At 37.9% G+C, this 22956-nt stretch overlaps 1 protein-coding gene across 2 annotated transcripts in view; it reads left to right on the top strand.

Moving 5' to 3' along the window:
• Window positions 1-22956, top strand: part of LOC110462312 (VPS10 domain-containing receptor SorCS1-like) — a 54255-nt gene that overhangs the window by 13687 nt on the left and 17612 nt on the right. For both annotated transcript variants that reach the window (XM_021516234.1, XM_021516235.1), the window contains exons 3-16: window positions 3006-3099; window positions 9324-9479; window positions 10682-10752; window positions 11847-11908; window positions 13800-13924; window positions 14229-14318; window positions 14860-15030; window positions 15185-15337; window positions 16316-16492; window positions 16729-16826; window positions 17501-17608; window positions 17954-18071; window positions 21963-22102; window positions 22811-22924. In XM_021516234.1, the coding sequence (XP_021371909.1) occupies window positions 3006-3099; window positions 9324-9479; window positions 10682-10752; window positions 11847-11908; window positions 13800-13924; window positions 14229-14318; window positions 14860-15030; window positions 15185-15337; window positions 16316-16492; window positions 16729-16826; window positions 17501-17608; window positions 17954-18071; window positions 21963-22102; window positions 22811-22924 (1677 nt within the window). The remainder of the gene's footprint in view (window positions 1-3005; window positions 3100-9323; window positions 9480-10681; window positions 10753-11846; window positions 11909-13799; window positions 13925-14228; window positions 14319-14859; window positions 15031-15184; window positions 15338-16315; window positions 16493-16728; window positions 16827-17500; window positions 17609-17953; window positions 18072-21962; window positions 22103-22810; window positions 22925-22956) is intronic.

Below are 22956 nucleotides of genomic sequence, written 5' to 3'. Positions count from 1 at the left end.
CAAACAGTGATAGTGTCTGCACAAAATTTAACCCAAAATAACAATATTGTCAAAAACTGAACAAATAATTAAAGCGTCGCAACCCCCCCCCCCAAATTTAGTGTCTGCATGCATACAAACAAATAAATTCAAGTTTAGTCGTCTGAGGTTTGATAACCGAGGTTTAAATTATGACTAAACATGTATTATAAATATTCTTAAGTTTCGGATTAGCCGAATTATTGATGAAATTAGCATTAACTATAATTATGCTATTGGTAATCTCAAAGTTAAGGAAATGTAAAGAGCAGCAGGCATTAATTACTTGAAATTTTCCACAACTTAGTAGAGAATGTTACCAAGTCTAACGTTACAATAAATGGAATTTCAGGTTTGTAAACAATTTGAAACATTTAGACTCTACCCAGCATGCATTAAGATATATGTATATATAAACATTCAGTATTACATATTATTGTAAACATGTTATCACCTCTGCCGTTTTATCAGATAGCTGATTATATTTGATAAATTAATGTAGTAAGATCTGCATATGAGAAAAATGGACCGATGCTGTTAGGTGAATGTTGGAATCCATGTAAGCTGTGCAATTACATGTCACGTCAGTGGGTGGTGGGTGATACCACAGTGTTGTAAGGATCTGATACAGTGTTTTATACCGACCAACAATATCTCCCTGACAGCAGAAGATTGATAGGACTGCACATGTTGCCAGTATTGTGACGGGTAGAAGATTGCTAGGACTGCACATGTTGCCAGTATTGTGACGGGTATAAATGTATACATATTACAGAAATCTTGTACGGCGTCCTAAAATGTCGCTGTAAATATAATGTTACATAATTAGTATAATAACATGGATTGGAAATAAACTTTATTTATTTTACAACACTATGAAACAAGACTTAAGGGCCAAGTGAGCTTATGGCATGGTGCAGCGTCCGGCGTCCGGCCGGCGTCCGGCCGGTGTCAACTTTTTACTTTAAACAACTTCTTCTCAGTAACCAAAAAGCCCAGGGTGATGATATTTGGCCAGAAGCATGCTTGAATGAAGGGCTACCAAGTTTGTTCAAATAAAAGACCTTCATCAATTTTCAAGGTCACAGGGGTCAAATATGTTTAAAACCTTTAAACAACTTCTTCTGAATAACCGAGAGGCCTAGGATGATGATATTTGTTCAGTAACATGTTTGGATGAAGGGCTACCAAGTTTGTTCAAATAAATGACCTTGACTTATATTCAAGGTCACAGGGGTCAAATATGTGTAAAACCTTTAAACAACTTCTTCTGAATAACCAAGAGGCCTAGGGTGATGATATTTGGCCAGTAACGTGCTGGGATGAAGGGCTACCAAGTTTGTTCAAATAAATGACCTTGCTTTATATTCAAGGTCACAGGGGTCAAATATGTTAAAAACATTTAAACAACTTCTCCTGAAAAAGCAAGAGGCCTAGGGTGATCATATTTGGCCAGTAACATGCTGGGATGAAGGGCTACCAAGTTTGTTCAAATAAATTACCTTCTTCCATTTTCAAGGTCACAGGGGTCAAATATGTTAAAATCTTTAAACAACTTCTTATAAATAACCAAGAGGCATAGGATGATGATATTTGGCCAGTCATATGCTGGGATGAAGGGCTACAAAGTTTGTTTAAATAAATAACCTTGATTTATATTCAAGGTCACAGGGGTCAAATATGTTAAAATCTTTAAACAACTTCTTATGAATAACCAAGAGGCATAGGATGATGATATTTGGCCAGTAATATGCTGGGATGAAGGACTATAAAGTTTGTTCAAATGAATTACCTTCATGTTTGTTCAATGTCAAAGGGGTCAAATAAATTCTTCTGAATAACCAAGAGGCCTAGGATAATGCCAGTAACATGCTGGGATGAAGGACTACCAAGTTCAAATGATTGACCTTGACATATATATTCAAGGTCACAGGGGTCAAATATGTTTAAAACCATTGAATGACTTCTTCTTAATAAGCAAAAGGCCAAGGGTGATGATATTTGGCCATTAACATGTTTGGGTGAATGACTACCAAGTGAATGACCTTCGCCCTTATTCAAGGTCACACTGGTCAATATATGTTTAAATCTTTAAATGATTTGTTCTGTATAGCCAAAAGGTCCAGGGTAATGATATTTTGCCAGAAGCATGCTGGGTTGGAAGACTATAAACTCTGTTCAACCTAATATTATAATGTCCTTGTTCGACATTCAAGGTCACAGGCGTCATATGTTTAAATCTTTTAATAGGTTCTTATGAATCAAACACTGATATTCTGCCTGTAGCTGTATTTTAGTCCACTTTTAAGATTACAATTGTGAGATTAATACCAGGTGAGCGATGCAGGTGCATTGGGCCTCTTGTTTTTATAGATGACAGGCCATCGGTCACTATAATAATTATTTTCCTACTCTATAATATTGACTCAAGCAAGTCTTCAGGGTCTGTTATTCAAACAGTGTTTTTGGGACAGATTGGACACTATACTAAAACAGTTATATATTGCAGGCCTTAATTTTAAGGCATTTGAAACATTTTGAAATTATTCTGAGTGATGTTTCCAAAAAGTATAACAGATAATATCATGACCGGTACCGCAGCTGGATAAGCTCGGCTCTCTGCTTTACAATCTTGAGGTCTAGGGTTCAACCCCAATAGTACATGGAGATGTATTTTTCTGTAAATGAAGACAAAATGAATATATTTCTTTCCATAACACTTTGATACAAAACTTAAACGAGCAAAAAATCCAGCAAGAATTGGAACTCTTCTTTGTTGGAGATACATTTTTGAATGCTGGGAATTCCCCTTAATGGAAATTTCACAATATGTGCATTTAAGTTTGTCAAAAAAAAAAAAATAGGCATGTTAGAGTAAAGAAGCATATATATATATCCTGTTATACATTCTAATGAGACCAGAGATACGATGAGGTGAAACTGTTATTATTTTTTGTTTTTAACAGTGTCTTTTTTGTCATTGACAGGTCTGAAGATTATGGAACAAGTTTTACAAGGGTGAACTTTTCATCAAGTGCTGTAGTTCAATTTATTTACAAATCACCAGTAAATAAAGATAAGGTGAGACAATTCACTCAACATTCAATATTCAGCAGCTTGTATGCTTCTTTCTGTTAATATGTTTTTTTCTCTGTATTTCTAGAACACACGTAATTTCGTGACAATGCCATATTTTCAGGTTTGTGCTGGTGCTGATATCACTCACAATGGAATCAACTAACACACCACACAGACTCTTTTGTTCTAACCTGTTGATATTCCTGGCATGAACAACTATGATAAGTTTTTGAAAGACAGGTGTCGACATTGTATAACACCCTACCTTTGAATGAGATGTTCATAGACCGTTATTACTCATTTATGCTTGCTTATTAGATCTAGAAGGTGATCATGAATATGTATGTGAAAGTCCACTCAGTTCATTCCTATAGGGATGAGTTTTGTTTTCTAGATATGATGAAAATGAACTACAATGTGTTATAAAGTAAATTGGTATAATTATTGAAGAATTTTCTGGTATGTATAATTATTTGGTAAGCAGTGTGTGTGGCACCTGGGGGCAGAGGGCAGAGGGCCCAATAGGAGAAATAGAGGTAAACATTTAAAATCCTTCTTCTACCATAGGAATTAAGGAAATTGATCCCAATTTTGTCTGGAGCATCCTTGGGCCAAGGAGACTCAATTTTGTATAAACGAAGGGTGAGGCCCCTCTAGGTGCTGAGTCAGAGTTATGGGGCCAAATAGGGGAATTTTATGTTGATATCTTTAAAATGTTTATTTATCTGTACCATTGGAGGAATTTTATGTAATAAGAATAATTTCCCATGCTTGCTTTATTATCCAGGTGACCGATACAGGCCCTCTGGGCCTCTTGTTAAGTTAGCTGTTAATATGCTTAGTGGTATGTGAAATCTCTGTTATGGGATCGGGCCATGAAAATTTGTATAAATTTCATTTTTTTTTTTTAACATTTTTCAGAAATGGTTGGTGTTTGTTTAATTAATTACTTTTCTGGAATTGTGCATATTTTTATTTTGTTCATTTCCTTCAGCTGTGGGAATCATGGTGACCTCGTTTTTTTTAACCTGCCTGTGTGTAGGTAACACCTTGAGCACTTTGTCTAGCTTACTCATTCACCCCTGAAGACACATTTGAACTCTTCCAATTCAAAGGTTGGGATATTTCATTATGCAATTTCAGGGGTGAATGAGTTAACTCACACAGATGTTATACTTTTGACTTATTGAGCAGATTAGGCTGAATTGACTGTACATGTATTTCATACAAGGTGTGAAAAACTGTGTCGGGAATTACACTCATTTGAAAGTTTCTATTTAAGAAATTTTCTATTATGTAAGGTGTATATTTATATAATCAACTCTGTATTAGTCATAATAATAATCATATATATGTAAATGGTTTATTCCCTCACTGCACTGTGATGCAGTGATGACACATTCTTTGGATTGGTTGGCCCATATTATACTGACATATTCGGAAAAATATTGTATGGTAATATGAAACCATCTAAAATTATCAAGAAAAAGATAAAAAACATCATTTAGTAGTAGACAATTTTTCAAGGATGTTGGTAAATGATGATGAACAAGAAAACAATAGGGGGTGTTTTAAGGAATGGGGTGCTGATATTATGAAGTAAGCTAGAATACGGTATATATCGAAGATGAATTAATGGTTGGCTGTTGAAAATGATATATTTCTCATGAGGATGAAACTAAGTTACATTATTTTGACAAGTGTGAAGAGGAGTATAAATTGAAAATACTGATAATTGTACAACATGTAAATATGGAGATCTTCCGCCACATCAATGAAATATATCGTTGTCAACAAGAAGACATCATTAATATTTCAATTATTACATTATTTTAAAATCTGAAAACTTTTTTTATCATGCAGTATTAAACTATTTCCAAAAAGGAAATTAATAGATAGGGGTAAATAAAGAAAAAATATATTACTTGAAAGTTTCAATTTAGGCAAAAATAAAGGAAAATAAAGAAAATTACTATAGTAAAAATATGATCATCTTCCATCAAAAAGTGTTTTATTTTGTATATATAATAAATGTTATATAAGGTATTCTGCATTGTCTTTATGGATTTGTCTGAATGATCCCTCGACGCCTGCAGTATTTTCAATAGTTGACTCACTCACTCACTCGGTGCAGCTCATAAAATGCTCCAAATATTTTTGGATTTTTTTGGTCACAAACGTAATATGAGTTGGGCAATGTTTCTTCATAGATAAATATTCTACAAGAGAAATTTCTGAACGTGAAAAGTGCATTTTTACGTACATGTGCATGCGTCATCGTCACAATAAACCAGGGCCCGACATGCTTACTGATGCAATTAGTTTCGCATGTCAAATTCTGGTGAGTCCGCCTTCCACTTTGGCAGGTGAATGTTCCACGGGCAGATCTATGAGAAACATGTATTACAAATTATGTTTTACAGTCAAACATATTTGGTTATTAGGGGCCCGTATCGGAGATACGGGTGCCCTATAGTAATCACTCTGTCTGTCTGTCTGTCTGTCCGTCCACAAATTTTGTTCCTGGCTGATAACTTTAGTAATTATTGACCGATGTACATGAAACTTGGTCAAGATGTTCAGTTCACAAAAATACACATTGAGGTAAAAAGTCAAGGTCAAAGGTTAATGTCATTAGGTTCAAAGGTCAAGGTCAAATTTTGCATCTTTTCACTGATGAACATTTTGTTATGACATGATGAAGCAAAGTTGATCAGAATTAAACAAGGAGTCAACCTGACCAAATGTCAAGGTCATTGGGTCAAAGGTCAAGGTTAAATTTTGTATCTTTTCACTGGTGAACATTTTGGTATGACACTTTGAAGCAATGTAGCTCAGAATTAAACAAGGAGTCAACTGACCAAAGGTCAAGGTCATCTGGTGAGGGGTCAAGGTCAAATTTTGTAGCTTTTCACTAATGAGCATTTTATGACATTTTGAAGCAAAGTTCGGAATTAAACAAAGAGACACACTGAGGTAAAAAGTTGAGGTCAAAGGTCAAGGCCTTAGATTCAAAGGTCAAGAACAAATTTTGCATCTTTTCACTGATGAACATTTTGTTATGACACTTTGAAGCAATGTTGTTCAGAATTAAACAAGGAGTCAATTGACCAAAGGTCAAGGTCACTGGGTCAAAGGTGAAGGTTAAATTTTGTTATGACATTATTCAGCAATGTTGGTTAGAATTAAACAAGGAGTCAATGACCAAAGGTCAAGCCTGTCACTGGGTCAAAGGTCACGGTCTAATTTTATATCTTTTCCCTAATGAACATTTTGTTATGACTTTATTAAGCAAAGTTGGTCGGAATTCAACAAAGAGTCAATTGACTTAAGGTCAAGGTCACTCGGTCAAAGGTCAAGGTAAAATTTAGTATTTTTTTGCTGGTGAACATTTCATTATGACACTTTGAAGCAATGTTTGTGGGAATTAAACAAGGAGTCATTTGACCAAAGGGCAAGGTCACTGGGTCGAAGGTCAAGGTCAAATTTTGTATCTTTTCACTGATGAACATTTTGTTATGACATTATGAAGCAAAGTTGGTCCGAATTTAAAAAGGAGTCAACTGACTTAAGGTCAAGGTAATTTTATGTTATTATGTAGCTAACTTGTTCAGAACTTAACACAGAGTCAACTGACCTTAGGTCCTGGTTACGGGGTCCAAAGGGTCAAGGTCAAGTTTGTATTTTTCACTGATGAACATTTTGTTATGATATTATGAAGCAAGGTTGGTCGGAATTAAAGAATAAGTCAACTGACCAAAGATCAGGGTCACTAGATTAATGGTCAAGGTCATTTGGGTCCAAAGGTCAAAGACAAAGTGGATTTCTGACTTTGATCCTGGCTCTTAATGAAGGAGGTATATAAGGTGAAATAAAACAAATCAAAGCTTACAAATGAGTATTGCACCGGTATTTACATTTCTGTTAGCCCAGCAGATATGGAGGTGGAAGGAAACAAGACTCACATCATAGTACATGTAAAATGTAATAAGTTTGCTTCCTTGCGATTCTTTTGAAGTCCAAATGTCAAACGTCAAGCTCAGCTATATGGGCAGATTGCTTCTTGATGGTTATGGGGGATATATTGCCACAAGACGGGGCCCTTACTGACCTGTCAGTGTTCTAGTTTAGATTTTGGATTTGAAAAAATAACGATAACTGTTAAGATGTAACACAAAACTAAAACACTTGATCAATTAGTCCAGAAATTGTAACGTCATGACTTTCAAGGCAGTTATTGCATTTAAGCATGTAGATTTCAGAGGCCACCATGCATATATACTAATGTTCTTCAGGTTTGTAATAAAATTTGTTTCTCAAACAAAAGTCAAATCTCTGTAAGCATTGGCGATTTGTTGGCCAAATTGGATTTGTGTTTTACAAATCCACTTTTGTGTAGCGATAGTTTGTATTTATGGGTATAAGATACCTTTAGACTTTAAGACTTGTTATTGTTGGAACACAACAACTTTTAAGGGATGAGGCCCAACATCCCGCGGAGAGTCGACTGAGTCATGTTCACCTTTCAAGAAAAGCTGGGAGAGGTGTCGTTTTACATTGAAAAATAGCTTTTTTATGGTAAAAATGACCATGACATCTCCAGGGCCATCTCTAAATATGTCTCCGGTCAAAAATTAATATGAAGTCTTAATATAAACTGACGATGCAGAAGACTGGACCATCTTGTCAAATTACATTTCATCATAAACAAACTGATGCGTAGCCTTAAGCTTGGAGACGGTATCTAACAAGTGTGCCCAGCATTAGTGTCGTGGGTCAAGGTGTTGAGGTATAATTAGTGAAAATTTGTCAAATGTCATCTTTTAACTTGCATTCTTTCAGAGCATGGCCAACTTAAGATGACATTGATAAAAAAGTACTTTGGGATTTCTTAAAATTGTCAAAATATAAACTTAAATGTTTTAAGCCATTCTACATGTTTAGGTTTGAAAAATACAAACTCCCTCAATAAGGTTTAGAACAGAATGGTTACGCGCAATTCACATATTTTATTTCTTTTTCGAAACTACAAAACCTTTTTTTTCTATGAAGGTACTATGCATGGCCAAAGGCAAAATATAATTGTGTATTATATATATGGATTTACTTTCACCCAGGGGCCTGAGGAGCAAGGCAAAAATGGGTCACATTGGTTAAAATTTCAGCAATATTCTTCTTTTGACCCAGATATCCAAGTTTAAAGTTCATTGATCGAACGTTCCTAAAGTTCTTCATCAAAGTTGTGAATACCTGTGAATAACTCATGGGTCACTTACTCCCCCAACATCAGTGAATCCACAGCCAAAAACCATACTTGGGTTACATATGATTATTCTATTTCTCTTAGTCACATCACAACAACAAATAACAATGGTATTACAACTCAAGTAACTATATATTAAGGCCCATCTTTCATTATTTGAATCCTGTGTTGCTGCAGGAGATAGTGAAAGAATATTTTACTGTGATGACATTATACCAATAACATGTTCCTCAGATAATCATAGTCATATGATGATCACCTGTTCAATTTGTACCTATTTACCATCACCTGATTGGATGAAAAATGCTGAATACCTGTGAAGTAGGGCATGTACTCAATGAACCCTGCCAGCAGTCTAAATTATTAAAGGCTTTTCCTTACCTGATTGAATTGTAGAGACATTTATCACAGAATTACCTATATAATATTTGTGTTTTCTCATGGTTGGCTATAATATAATGTGAACATTTTAAGTTTTAGAATTCCTAAAATTACGATCATTTCAAAATGACATAAAAATCAGACAGTAATTATAAGTTAAGGCCCTTTCTATATATTTGATCAGGAATTGATTGATCCTTTTTGTTAAAATTTGTTTGACAAAAATAAAAATATGTATATGTATTAGTCCTTATAATGTATCAAACATGTTCATGAATGTGCTGGTGATGACATGTAATTGCATTGTGACGTCACGTTACTATTGTAGTGAGATGACATGTAATTGTGATTTGTGACGTCACGATGTTGTCCTTTTGAAATAAACCTGAAGAGCCCTGATAAGGGTGAAAGCTGCTACTTTTGAAGTTGGTCTTTATTATCACATTTTAACTTTGAAATTAATCTATATGTTATTTAAAACCTGTAGTAATTGAGCACCGACATCTATGCTGATCAAATCATATTTGTGAAATTAACATTTTATTGATTGTTGCAAATATATTTTAAACATCTTCTGTTTCAGATAATTTTAACTGACCAAATACATCCGTGTCTGTATATCTCAGAAGATGAGGGCAAGACATGGGCCACGTCACAAATCGGATTCGAACCAGAAAAACTGTACATGCATCCGACCTTGGAAAACTGGGTCCTTGGGTACACAATCATGATGTATAAGGTCAGTTGAAAAAAGGATCATGATAGTGATTGTAAAGGTCAAAGTCATTTAAAAAAAAATAACATAGATCCCATCATCCTCAAAATTCCAGAGTTACTTTCACTTACTAGGTACAGTTTTTACCTGAAAGTTATCAAGTTGCTAGATGTGTGCATTAAGTTTTGTCATGATATAGATTTCAGGGGTGCTGAGAACCTTAGTGCGAGTAAATCCTTGAAATTTGAGGATAACTTACATACCATGTGATCTCATATCGCACATTGCACTTGCAAAATTAAATGAGAAAGTATGTAAGATTGTTCCTAAATAGGTCGCAACTTTGCAAGTTTTAAGGTGCAAGAAAACTTACCTTGTTGTCAAAATAAAAACACAGGCTGTAAAGCTACAGTGGGCACAGTAAATAATGAGGTAACGACAGACTGTAGAGGGGGGTCTGAAGTGTTCAGTCATCAACAGCATTTAAAGTAGGATTGATCAGACTTGCAGGTGTATATATATATACATACATGTGTTTTCATCGGTCAGGTTGGATGTTATAGCTTATGGTGAATTTGTGAAAGCTTTTGATCTTGCAGCATTGTTGTTAAATAAATGTCAGACAACCGTATATTATGTCTTTAAAATTTTATCTGATGAACAATTTGCTGACAAAAATGCTGATCTTTGCCACAAAAATCTAATTACAGTAAGTCAAACTACATGTTTGACGCATTATAAATCACTCTTCAAAGCAGTTTATTCAGTCTTTGCGTATTGTAGAGTTATCTTCTCTTGGGAGCAGGTATTGATTGTTACGTCATTGGTCTGTGTGAGAAAATTACGTCGTTTTCTCAAAAATTGATGACGTTTCTCTCACAAACAAGTGACGTAACAATCAATCCCTGCTCCCAAGAGAAGATAACTCTGCAATACGCAAAGACGGAATAGTTTAAATATCATGTCGAATGAAATTTGGAATAACTATATCTTAGATATATCTGAACTCATTACAGTAGTATACTCTGTACATTGTTTTCTGATCATAGAACTTTATATTTTGATCAAAATGCAGTTTATCCCAGTACTATCTAATTTGTATGCATAGACTATCTTAGTATGCAATGATTGAAAACAAAAAAAACACCTAAAATGCTTTCAATCAAACAAATATTTTTTGGTCTTCCTTCAAATTAATATTCATTATATTCTGTTTTGATTTATAGTTGTACGTTTCATCTGACCTTGGAAAAACATGGACGGTTTTAAAGGAAGATGTTGCGATGCAAATCTACTGGTGACTATATAATATATTTCAGTATTTCAACGACAGATACATTTACATTATTGTTAATTATGCAAAAAAGATCAAATTGAATGCATTTAAATTTTAGCCTTGGGCATTGTTTATATGCTAATTGAATTAATCTGTTATCACGCTAAGTGAAAAGAAATCATTCAGAATTTTTTTTGCGTCTGTTTAATTGATCATTGAGTATGCAAATTTCAATGTGTTTAAATCCTGTTAACTAGTATGATGTAAAACCCAGTTGTTTTGTTTATTATCCAGTACAGGAAGTCTTTTAAGATAACTCAACTTCAAATATTATTCAAAAGTGTATAGATGGGTTTAACACTGAGTGAAACAACTGACTTTTGGTCCAAATTGGGAGAAATCATTGTTGTAACTTTGAAGGTTGAGAAGTTTTTAAATGCTGAAAAATTGGGAATTGAAATACAATTTTCCCATAACTACTACATTAGTCTACGTATTTGTCTCTCTGCTACTGAACCGTTGGATAAATAGTTAGGAGTTGGTTAACATTTTTTGGCTATGCAACGTTTGTTTTAATCAGTTTGTAAACAATTTGAAAATTAACTACCCGGTAGATGTAAATAAATAAACATGGTAGCTAGCCACCACATGTTACCACATCTACGATAAATGGTTTTATAAAATTCATTAATTATCAGAAAAAAGACTGATAATTTCAGAGAAACTACATCAAAACTTAAACTTGTGTGACAAAGTGAAAAAATGGGGCCAATTTTCAATAGAATTTGGTCCTATTAATAGACCCAAATCATGATCAAGGGAGGGAGGAATCCCTGAATGGCTGGTAATATATTTCAGTTTTCCTGAGATTGATCAAAGTGTCAGACAGTAAAACAGGATGTTTATAATATAATTTGTACATGTCAATATTATGTTATTACAATAATACTTGTCAACATTTTTGAAAACACTTTCCTCATCAGGGAATTAAGATTTGGGTTATGAAATTGTTTCAAATTTAGGAAGATTTCTACAAAATTACAAGATTGTAGAAACTATGTGGTGATAAGTTTTGATGATGTAGAAAAATGATAAGAGTTTGTGTATATTTGAAGGGCAGTAGAAGGAGAGGATGAAAACCCATTGACAGTACACTTTGAGTATCAGAATATAATGGGTAAGTCATGCTGATGGTAACTACCGTGGGAGGGGGAGGAGAACGAGAGAAAATTAGGGAAGGGATAGGGAGGAGGAGAAGGAGGAGAAGGAGGAGAAACAAGAGAATAGAAGGGATTGGAGTAGGAGGAGAAGAAGGAGTGAGAGAATAAAAGGGATGGGATAGGAAGGAGAATGAGTAGGAGGATTAGGAACAAGAGAATAGAAGGGATTGGAGGAGGAGGAGAAGGAGGAGTGAGAGAATAAAAGGGATGGGAGAGGAAGGAGAATGAGTAGGAGAATTAGGAATGAGAGAATAGAAGGGAGTGGAGGAGGAGGAGAAGGAGGAGTGGGAGAATAAAAGGGATGGGATAGGGAGGAGGAGAAGGAGCAGGAGGATTAGGAACGAGAGAATAGAAGGAATTGGAGGAGGAGGAAGAGGAGGAGGAGTGAGAGGATAAAAGGGATGGGATAGGGAGGAGGAGAATGAGTAGGAAAATCAGGAACGAGAGAATAGAAGGAATTGGAGGAGGAGGAAGAGGAGGAGGAGTGAGAGAATAAAATGGATGGGATAGGAAGGAGAATGGGTAGGAGGATTAGGAATGAGAGAATAGAAGGGAGTGGAGGAGGAGGAGAAGGAGGAGTGAGAGAATAAAAGGGATGGGATAGGAAGGAGAATGAGAATGAGTAGGAGGATTAGGAACAAGAGAACAGAAGGGATTGGAGGAAGAGGAGAAGGAGGAGAAGGATGAGGAACGAGAGAATAGAAGGGATTGGAGGAGGAGGAGAAGGAGGATTAGGAACGAGAGAATAGAAAGGATTGGAGGAGGAGGAGAAGGAGTAGGAGGATTAGGAACGAGAGAATAGAAGGAATTGGAGGAGGAGGAAGAGGAGGAGGAGTGAGAGAATAAAAGGGATGGGATAGGGAGGAGGAGAAGGAGTAGGAGGATTAGGAACGAGAGAATAGAAAGGATTGGAGGAGGAGAAGAAGGACTAGGAGGATCAGGAACGAGAGAATAGAAGGAATTGGAGGAGGAGGAAGAGTGAGAGAATAAAAGGGATGGGATAGGGAGGAGGAGAATGAGTAGGAAGATCAGGAACGAGAGAATAGAAGGGATTGGAGGAGGAGGAGAAGGAGGAGAAGGATGAGGAACGAGAGAATAGAAGGGATTGGAGAAGGAGGAAGAGGAGGAGGAGTGAGAGAATAGAGCGGTTGGGATAGGGAGGTGGACGAGGAATGAGAGAATAAGAGGAGGGGGAGGAAGAAGTGGAGGAATGAGAGAATAGAAGGAATGGGATAGAGATAGGGAAGGGGGGGGGGATGTTTGCAGGGGATGGGCAGGAGAAAGACTTGGCAAGTGTACACAAGGGCAACACTGTCCGGTACTGTACATCAGACTGAAGGCATGGTCAGGGATAAGCATGGAAAACGCTTGGCAAGGTGGTGTATTAGGGGCTACAATGGAACAGTTGACCAGAGCTTAACATGGAAAAGGCTGGCCTGGGGAAAAGCTGGTTAAGGCTAATCGGTCTTATCTGTCCAAGCTCCAATTTGATATGGATAGAATACCCAGCATTAGAACAAGCCCTTTTAAGATAATGTTGCAATGTAATTTTCATGATCTCTCCAGTACATTGTTCAAGTATAGTGAACAGGGAAGTACAGAGAGAAGAACCCAATACATACCAGCAACATTCAATGACCTTTCTATGGTGGCAGACATCAAGATCCCACAGGGATTGCTTGATTAGACTTAAGTTGATATATATTGTTTTACCAGAATTGAAATCAAATATGAAAAAGTATATTGAATTAAGAAAAATAACCAGTAAGATATTGTTGTTTAATATATCATGCTATGCATAAACATATTTTGAATCGAGGTCTAAGTTGTGCTAATTTTTTTCACCAGATGACATGAACTCGGAATATATGTCCTGCATTGCCCCAACGTGTATTGACAATACCCCGGACAAAAGTGTTGGCACCATCAATTTTATGTCTCTTAAAGTACACAACGAATATATATTTGTACAGGTGAGTTAGGGTATATATTTGTACAGGTGAGTTCAAAATATATATTTGTACAGGTGAGTTGGAATATATATTTGTAGAGGTGAGTTAGAATATATATTTGTACAGGTGAATTCAAAGTGTAAATTTATTTGATTGGTCTGTGACTTGTGATTGCAGTTCATGTTAGTGAGTTTCTAGAGCGATTTTATTTGTGTTATATAACAAATCTTGATCTTTAAAATGCGAGACTGACATGGTTTAGATTTTGACATTATAACAAGAATTTTAAGATGATACAATAATGACTTCATTTAAATCTTTCCAGAAATCCACCTACACCAGCCACGACCTGTATGTGTCCTATAAGAGAGGGCCGTTCCGAAGGGCTTACTTCCCTTTAAATGTCCATCCAAAGGTATAAATCTACTATTAATGAAGAAAACCTTTTTAGCTGACAATAATTATAGCATGTTATCAAGTTTGAACAGACTAGCGTATTGACAAATTGGCATACTCACAATATAAGCAAATGAAAACTACATACAGAACAGGGACAAAGATATCCCTTGTTCGGAGTGGATTCATTTAGGGGCAGGTCCAGGGCAGGGCCTTGTTAGGGACACAAGGGGGTACAACAAGCGGTGTTTTTGTTCTGTTTTGTTTTTCTGTTTGAATACTTGGTAGGTTCACCTGTGTACCAGAATATAGGTAGCTACACGTCTGCAGAAACATTAAATATATACATGATCATAAATTAATAAAATGTTAAAAGCCTGAAAAGTGCTAAAATTCTACATTAGAAACCTGTAAAGTTTGATTTTCAAAGTCAAGTACATTTAAGTGGCAAAATTTTAAGTTTCATTAAATTTTGCAAAATTGATAATGAGTCTTTGTTTTACTAAATCTCGTGTAGATATGAAGAATAATTCATGTATATATATATTATTTGGTGACAGGATTTTGACATCATTGAGACGTCAGATAACCAGGTATTCATAGCAGCTGATCACAAGGAGAATATGGTGACTTTGTACCTCTCCGACGTTACGGGTCAGTTTTATGTACCTTGCCTGGAGAGGGTGGTCGCTGATGTGGAGCCGGGCTACCTCGATGTAGACATTTATAAGGTAAGAAACACAGAGCTATTCAGTTTATCAACAAATGAAAATTACTTACCACTGCATAGTAGTAAGAATAAACATGTTATTTGCAAATGTTTGCTTTGACCTGTTGAAGTTAAAAAAAACCAATCAGGACAAAAGGACATTTTTTATTTTCCAGGTTAAAGGAATCAGAGGACGATACATAGCAAACCAATACTGGACAGCAGGAAACTCCACGGTCATAAAAACGTTTATTTCCTATGACAAGGGAGGTAATTGGGTACCGATTCAAGTACCAAAGGACCAGAAATCTAAATGTGTTGACCCTAATGTAAGTATTTTGCAGCAGATCATGCTTTGTGATTTCCATATCTATTGAAATACACAGGTGTTTTAGGAGGGGTGGGGTGGGGGATCAATCACACACAACTAGATATTTGTGGTAGAAAATAAGATAAAACTTTATGCACTTATTGCCCTAGTGTGAGGGAGACCTGAAGAGTTGTTTCCCCGAGATAGATCATGTTTCTCGAGAGCAAAGCCCGAGGGAAACATGATTTATCGAGGGGGAACAACTCTTCAGGTCTCCCTCACACCAGGGCAATAACTGTTTTATTATTCCGAATTAAATTCCATCTGTGGAGTCTGTGTTATATGTATATACATCTAACAAAAATACATCAATATTAGGCAATGTAACGAGCCCCTGTGTTGTACTTTACACCAGTATGTTCCTGTACAGATGTATATGGCTCTCTTGACAGATAATATTATTTTACACAAGTATGTTCCTGTACAGATATATGGTTCTCTTGACAGCTGATATTACTTTACACAAGTATGTTCCTGTACAGATATATGGTTCTCTTGACAGCTGATATTACTTTACACAAGTATGTTCATTTACAGATATATGGTTCTCTTGACAGATAATATTACATTACACCAGTATTTTCCATGCAGATATATGGTTCTCTTGACAGCTAATATTACTTTACACCAGTATGTTCTGTACAGATATATGGTTCTCTTGACAGCTGATATTACTTCACACTAGTATGTTCCGTACAGATATATGGTTCTCTTGACAGCTGATATTACTTTACACTAGTATGTTCCTGTACAGATATATGGTTCACTTGATAGCAAATATTACTTTACACTAGTACATTTCGTACAGATATCTGGTTCTTTTGACAGCTGATATTACTTTACACTAGTACATTCCATACAGATATCTGGTTCTTTTGACAGCTACTATTACTTTACACTAGTACATTCCTGTACATATATCTGGTTCCCTCAACAGTTCTGTAGTCTACACCTCCATCTGACGTACAGTAATGTATACTACACGACGCCAAGGATAGAGGCAGAGGAGGGCGCCCCCTGGCTGATTTTTGCCCATGGCTCCATTGGAAACAGCCTAAACCCACACCAGGCCCAGCTCTATGTCAGCAGGGATGCTGGACTCACCTGGTCAAAGGTAGTTAAATTGACTTCATAAGTTTATATTTAATGGTTTGTTTTTTATCTCTTTCTGAAATTAACACCAAAATATCAAAATTTAGAGCTTTATAGCTATCATAAGGTATTTGATCATACTTATCTTCATTATAAATTTGTTGCATGAAAAATTGTAAAATTATAAGATGTACATCAAATAATGTCTAAATTAAAGGAAATGTTGACAATGTCATGATGATATTGGCGTTATTGTAGCCCCCACTGGACGGTCAATACAGGATGAACATCATTGACCATGGTGGAGCCGTCACTGCCATCCAGTACAGCAATAAGGAACTCACCAACATCGTACAGTGAGTGGGTTTAGCGTTTCTTGTCTGGCAATTCTTGCCAAAACAACAGCAGGTTTCAGACCACTATAGGAATACAATGTACTAAACAAACTGAGATTTAAAAGAGAAAAGAAATAAAAATAAAATGAGTGGGTCTTAAAATGTTTGTTCCACCAGAGGTTCTTTTCTAGATTTTGTCTGTGTAAGGGTAGAGAGTCCTGGTGCTCTGTGTTTCTCCTGTTCAACACTTTCTGAGTTTGAATTGCTTACCTATTGACTAAGTTTATACCATCCTCGATACTTCAGGTATTACCGGTACATTCACTTTCGCTCTCTGCACCCCTGGAATATGTCATGACAAAATTGAAGACACACGGCTAGCTATTTGATTGGTGTCAGGTAAAATAAACCTGACCAATCACTAGGCTGATACTTGTCCACTTTGAAGATTATAGTGGAGCGACGCCAGACTTCAAAGCCGATAAAATTTACCATTACGTGACCGTGAGCTTCTTTTGATGTACACCAAAGGATCAAACTAGTCCGTCTCATTAACAAGGTGGTGCACACTTAACCTTCGATTTTGCTATGACATATTCCAGGGGTGCAGAGAGCGAAGGTGAGTGTAACACCTGGAGTACCTAGGATGCTTATATATGAACAAAAAATGTGGATTATATTTTTCTTTTTTATAGTTTTTCCAGTGATGAGGGAACTACTTGGCAGACACACAAGTTTGCAGACAAAGAAATCTATGTTGACGGTATACTCAACAGTCCTGACATTACAACACTGGTTGTAAGGTATGCAAACCACTTATTTGGAATATTATTTGGTGTGGAGACTTTACCCTCTGAGTAAACATAAAGGTTGGGGGGAGGGGGTGGCCAAGTGGTTAAAGTGCCCGACCATCTATGATCACTAGGTTGTGGGTTTGAGGCGTATGTGGGGCTGTCGCCTGAGGTACTGGTGGTTTACTCTCCACAGGAACTCTGGCTTTCCTCCATAGCAAAACCTGGCACGTCCTTAAATGACCATAGCTGTTGATAGGATGTGTAAACCACTAACAAATCAAATCAAACAAAATATACAGGTCAGGGCATGTAAAATATTCTGTCCAATAAAACGAGCATTGTTGTCTTATGCAGTGTGTTTGGACGACTTGGAGGAGAGAAGGGACGACTGATGGTCAAGCTAGACTTTTCCCAGGTATTGACCAGGCAGTGTACATTGATGGACTACCTGGATTGGAGCCCTGGAGCAAAAGTATGTTGTCAAATACTTAACTTACAATATCATATATATTATGTGTCAGTGATCAGCCATTGTCAGGTGTCAGTGTCAAGCTAAGGTTGTAGTATAAAATGGCCATTGAGACTGACTCCATCACCGGTGGACCAGTAGAATCTTTAAACCAGTAGAATCTTTAACTACGGTGAGGTTTAAACACTGAGAAATCATACCCTAGGGGATGACAGAGAAATCATACCATAGTGGATGACAGAGAAATCATACCTTAGTGGATGACAGGGAAATCATACCATAGTGGGTGACAGGGGAATCATACCCTAGGGGGTGACAGAGAAATCATACCATAGTGGATGACAGGGAAATCATACCATAGTGGGTGACAGGGAAACCATACCCTAGGGGATGACAGAGAAATCATACCATAGTGGATGACAGGGAAATCATACCTTAGTGGATGACAGGGAAATCATACTTTAGTGGGTGAAAGGGAAATCATACCCTAGGGGTGACAGGGAAATCATACCCTAGGGGTGACAGGGAAATCATACCTTAGTGGGTGACAGAGAAATCACACCTGAGGGGTGACAGAGAAATCATACCATAGGGGGTGACAGGGAAATCATACCTTAGTGGGTGAAAGGGAAATCATACCCTAGGGGATGACAGAGAAATCATACCTTAGTGGGTGAAAGGGAAATCATACCCTAGGGGTGACAGGGAAATCATACCATAGTGGGTCACAGGGAAATCATACCCTAGGGGATGACAGAGAAATGATACCATAGTGGGTGACAGGGAAATCATACCCTAGGGGTGACAGGGGAATCATACCCTAGGGGATGACACAGAAATCATACTATAGTTGGTGACAGGGAAATCATACCCTAGGGGGTGACAGGGAAATCATACCCTAGGGGATGACACAGAAATCATACCCTAGGTGGTGACAGGGGAATCATACCCTAGTGGGTGACAGAGAAATCATACCCTAGAGGGTGACAGGGAAATCATACCCGAGGGGGTGACAGAGAAATCATACTATAGTGGGTGACAGGGAAATCATACCATAGTGGGTGACAGGGGAATCATACCCTAGGGGGTGACAGGGAAACCATACCCTAGGGGGTGACAGGGAAATCATACCCTAGGGTGACAGGGAAATCATACCCTAGGGGATGACAGAGAAATAATACCCTAGGGGTGACAGGGAAATCATACCCTAGGGTGACAGGGAAATCATACCCTAGGGGGCGACAGAGAAATAATACCATAGTGGGTGACCGGGAAATCATACCCTAGGGGATGACAGAGATATAATACCATAGTGGGTGACAGAGAAATCATACCATAGCGGGTGACAGGGAAACCATACCATAGTGGGTGACAGGGAAACCATACCATAGTGGGTGACAGGGAAACCATACCATAGTGGGTGACAGGGGAATCATACCCTAGGGGGCGACAGAGAAATAATACCATAGTGGGTGACAGGGAAATCATACCCTAGGGGATGACAGAGAAATAATACCATAGTGGGTGACAGAGAAATCATACCATAGCGGGTGACAGGGAAACCATACCATAGTGGGTGACAGGGAAACCATACCATAGTGGGTGACAGGAAAATCATACCCTAGGGGATGGCAGAGAAATCATACCCTAGGGGATGACAGAGAAATAATACCCTAGGGGTGATAGGGAAATCATACCCTAGGGGATGACAGAGAAATAATACCATAGTGGGTGACAGGGAAATCATACTATAGTGGGTGACAGAGAAATCATACCTTAGTGGTGACAGGGAAACCATACCATAGTGGGTGACAGGAAAATCATACCCTAGGGGATGGCAGAGAAATCATACCCTAGGGGATGACAGAGAAATCATGCCCTAGGGGATGACAGAGAAATAATACCCTAGGGGGGACAGGGAAATCATACCCTAGGGGATGTCAGAGAACTCATACCCTAGGGGATGACAGAGAAATAATACCCTAGGGGGGACAGGGAAATCATACCCTAGGGGATGTCAGAGAACTCATACCCTAGGGGATGACAGAGAAATAATACCATAGTGGGTGACAGAGAAATCATCCCCTAGGGGATGTCAGAGAAATCATACCCTAGGGGATGACAGAGAAATCATGCCCTAGGGGATGACAGAGAAATAATACCCTAGGGGGGACAGGGAAATCATACCCTAGGGGATGTCAGAGAACTCATACCCTAGGGGATGACAGAGAAATAATACCCTAGGGGGGACAGGGAAATCATACCCTAGGGGATGTCAGAGAACTCATACCCTAGGGGATGACAGAGAAATAATACCATAGTGGGTGACAGAGAAATCATACCATAGTGGGTGACAGGAAAACCATACCATAGTGGGTGACAGAGAAACCATACCATAGTGGGTGACAGAGAAATCATACCATGGTGGGTGACAGAGAAAGCATACCATAGTGGGTGACAGGGGAATCATACCCTAGGGGGTGACAGAGAAATAATACCCTAGGGGATGACAGAGAAATCATACCTTAGGGTTGACAGAGAAATCATACCCTAGTGGGTGACAGGGAAATCATACCCTAGGGGATGACAGAGAAATCATACCCTAGGGGTGACAGGGAAATCATACCCTAGGGGATGACAGAGAAATGATACCATAGTGGGTGACAGGGAAATCATACCCTAGGGGTGACAGGGAAATCATACCCTAGGGGATGACAGAGAAATCATACCATAGTGGGTGACAGGGAAATCATACCATAGTGGGTGACAGGAAAACCATACCATAGTGGGTGACAGAGAAACCATACCATAGTGGGTGACAGAGAAATCATACCATGGTGGGTGACAGAGAAAGCATACCATAGTGGGTGACAGGGGAATCATACCCTAGGGGGTGACAGAGAAATAATACCCTAGGGGATGACAGAGAAATCATACCTTAGGGTTGACAGAGAAATCATACCCTAGTGGGTGACAGGGAAATCATACCCTAGGGGGTGACAGGGGAATCATACCCTAGGGGATGACAGAGAAATCATACCCTAGGGGATGACAGAGAAATAATACCATAGTGGGTGACAGAGAAATCACACCGTAGGGGTGACAGAGAAATCATACCTTAGGGTTGACAGAGAAATCATACCCTAGTGGGTGACAGGGAAATCATACCCTAGGGGGTGACAGTGAAATCATACCCTAGGGGTGACAGGGAAATCATACCCTAGGGGATGACAGAGAAATGATACCATAGTGGGTGACAGGGAAATCATACCCTAGGGGTGACAGGGAAATCATACCCTAGGGGATGTCAGAGAAATCATACCATAGTAGGTGACAGGAAAATCATACTCCAGAGGTGACAGAGAAATGATGCCCCTAGAGGATGACAGAAAAATAATACCTTAGGGGCTTACAGGGATATTTTGAACAAGTAAAATGGGAGACAAATCTGTAAATTGTGGGAGGAACTGTCCTCATAAGACCTTAGCTATTGTACGACCCCCTCACTAGTGGATACAGTTGTCATTATACGACATAGCTGTTGTAACGATATTAAATCCAGAACAAGCAAGTTCACTTCCTAAATGACGTAAGTGATGTCCTTCAGCACATTTGGATTATAATTTGAAGGTTAAAGACCACCCAGATGACTTATTCCAGGAACGGGTGGGGAGGGGACTATTCCAGGAACAGGTGGGGAGGGGACTATTCCAGGAACGGGTGGGGACGGGACTATTCCAGGAACGGGTGGGGAGGGGACTATTCCAGGAACGGGTGGGGAGGGGACACATTGAGATGATGATTTTAGGTACTGTTGGAAATAGATTTAACATATATCATGGTTTTAGTGTGTAAGGTAGCACATAACCTTCAGATCTTACATATCTGTTACAGATTTCTCAGCACAATTGCATCATGGGACAGGCCGTCACATACGAGAGACGGAATCAATTCTCAAAATGTTACAATGGACCAAACTATATAAGAAAGAAACCAGCTTCCATCTGTCTCTGCAGACCTTCTGATTTTGAATGGTAAATTGTGATGTCTAGCTAGATAAGGTGTTTATTGATGTGACAATTTTAGATAATTTCTAAGGAAAACAATTGATATGCAAATGATATAATCTCAGAAACAAGTTTGTGTACAGATAGAAAAGCATGCTAGGTTGAATTTATCTTCATATATGGTATGAACGCAAATTGGTTTCGTACATCATTCATGAAGCCTGCTCATGGTAAATATGTATGTAACTGATTTGTATTCATACCGGCATGAATATCGAAAAAGTGCTGTTCAATCCTTATATTTACATTGTACATTTTTAGCTATTATTGACCTAAATACAGATATTCCTTTATAGTTTGGATATTGAAATGTCTCTGTCGTCAGTGTAAACAAGATTCCTGAAATCAAAATGTTTGCTTCTAACGGTCGTCTCATGTTGTTCTAGGCCAGAGGAGAAGCTTCAAAATGACTTTGATCCAATTGTTACCATAGCCCTATGAATGCAATTTCTTCTGGTAATGCTTATAAGAGGAACTTGCGGTAGAAATGTAAATATTGATAACTGTTTGTAAAAGACCCTGAGCTCTCCCACCATATCAGGGAGAAAGTGAAGACTATCTCAGTAGGCATACAATTGCTGGCACCTAGTAAATGGAAGCACTAGGGGAATGATAGAAACTGTACTATATGTTTCTGAAACAGGTTGGTACTTATAATTGTTTGACGTCTCACAGTGACTACGGCTATGAGAAGACTATGACTGGAGACTGTACCCCGACGAGCTGGTACGACCACTCCAATATACACTGGCACTGTAAGGAAGGCGAGATGTACAACAAAACCAGAGGGTATGTATAATGACTTAATATTTATTATTAAA

The sequence above is a fragment of the Mizuhopecten yessoensis genome, unplaced genomic scaffold (assembly GCF_002113885.1).
Source record: "Mizuhopecten yessoensis strain PY_sf001 unplaced genomic scaffold, ASM211388v2 scaffold10771, whole genome shotgun sequence".
NCBI lineage: Eukaryota > Metazoa > Mollusca > Bivalvia > Pectinida > Pectinidae > Mizuhopecten > Mizuhopecten yessoensis.
The sequence above is the reverse complement of the archived record's forward strand: the minus strand, read 5'-3'. Positions and strand labels throughout refer to the sequence as shown.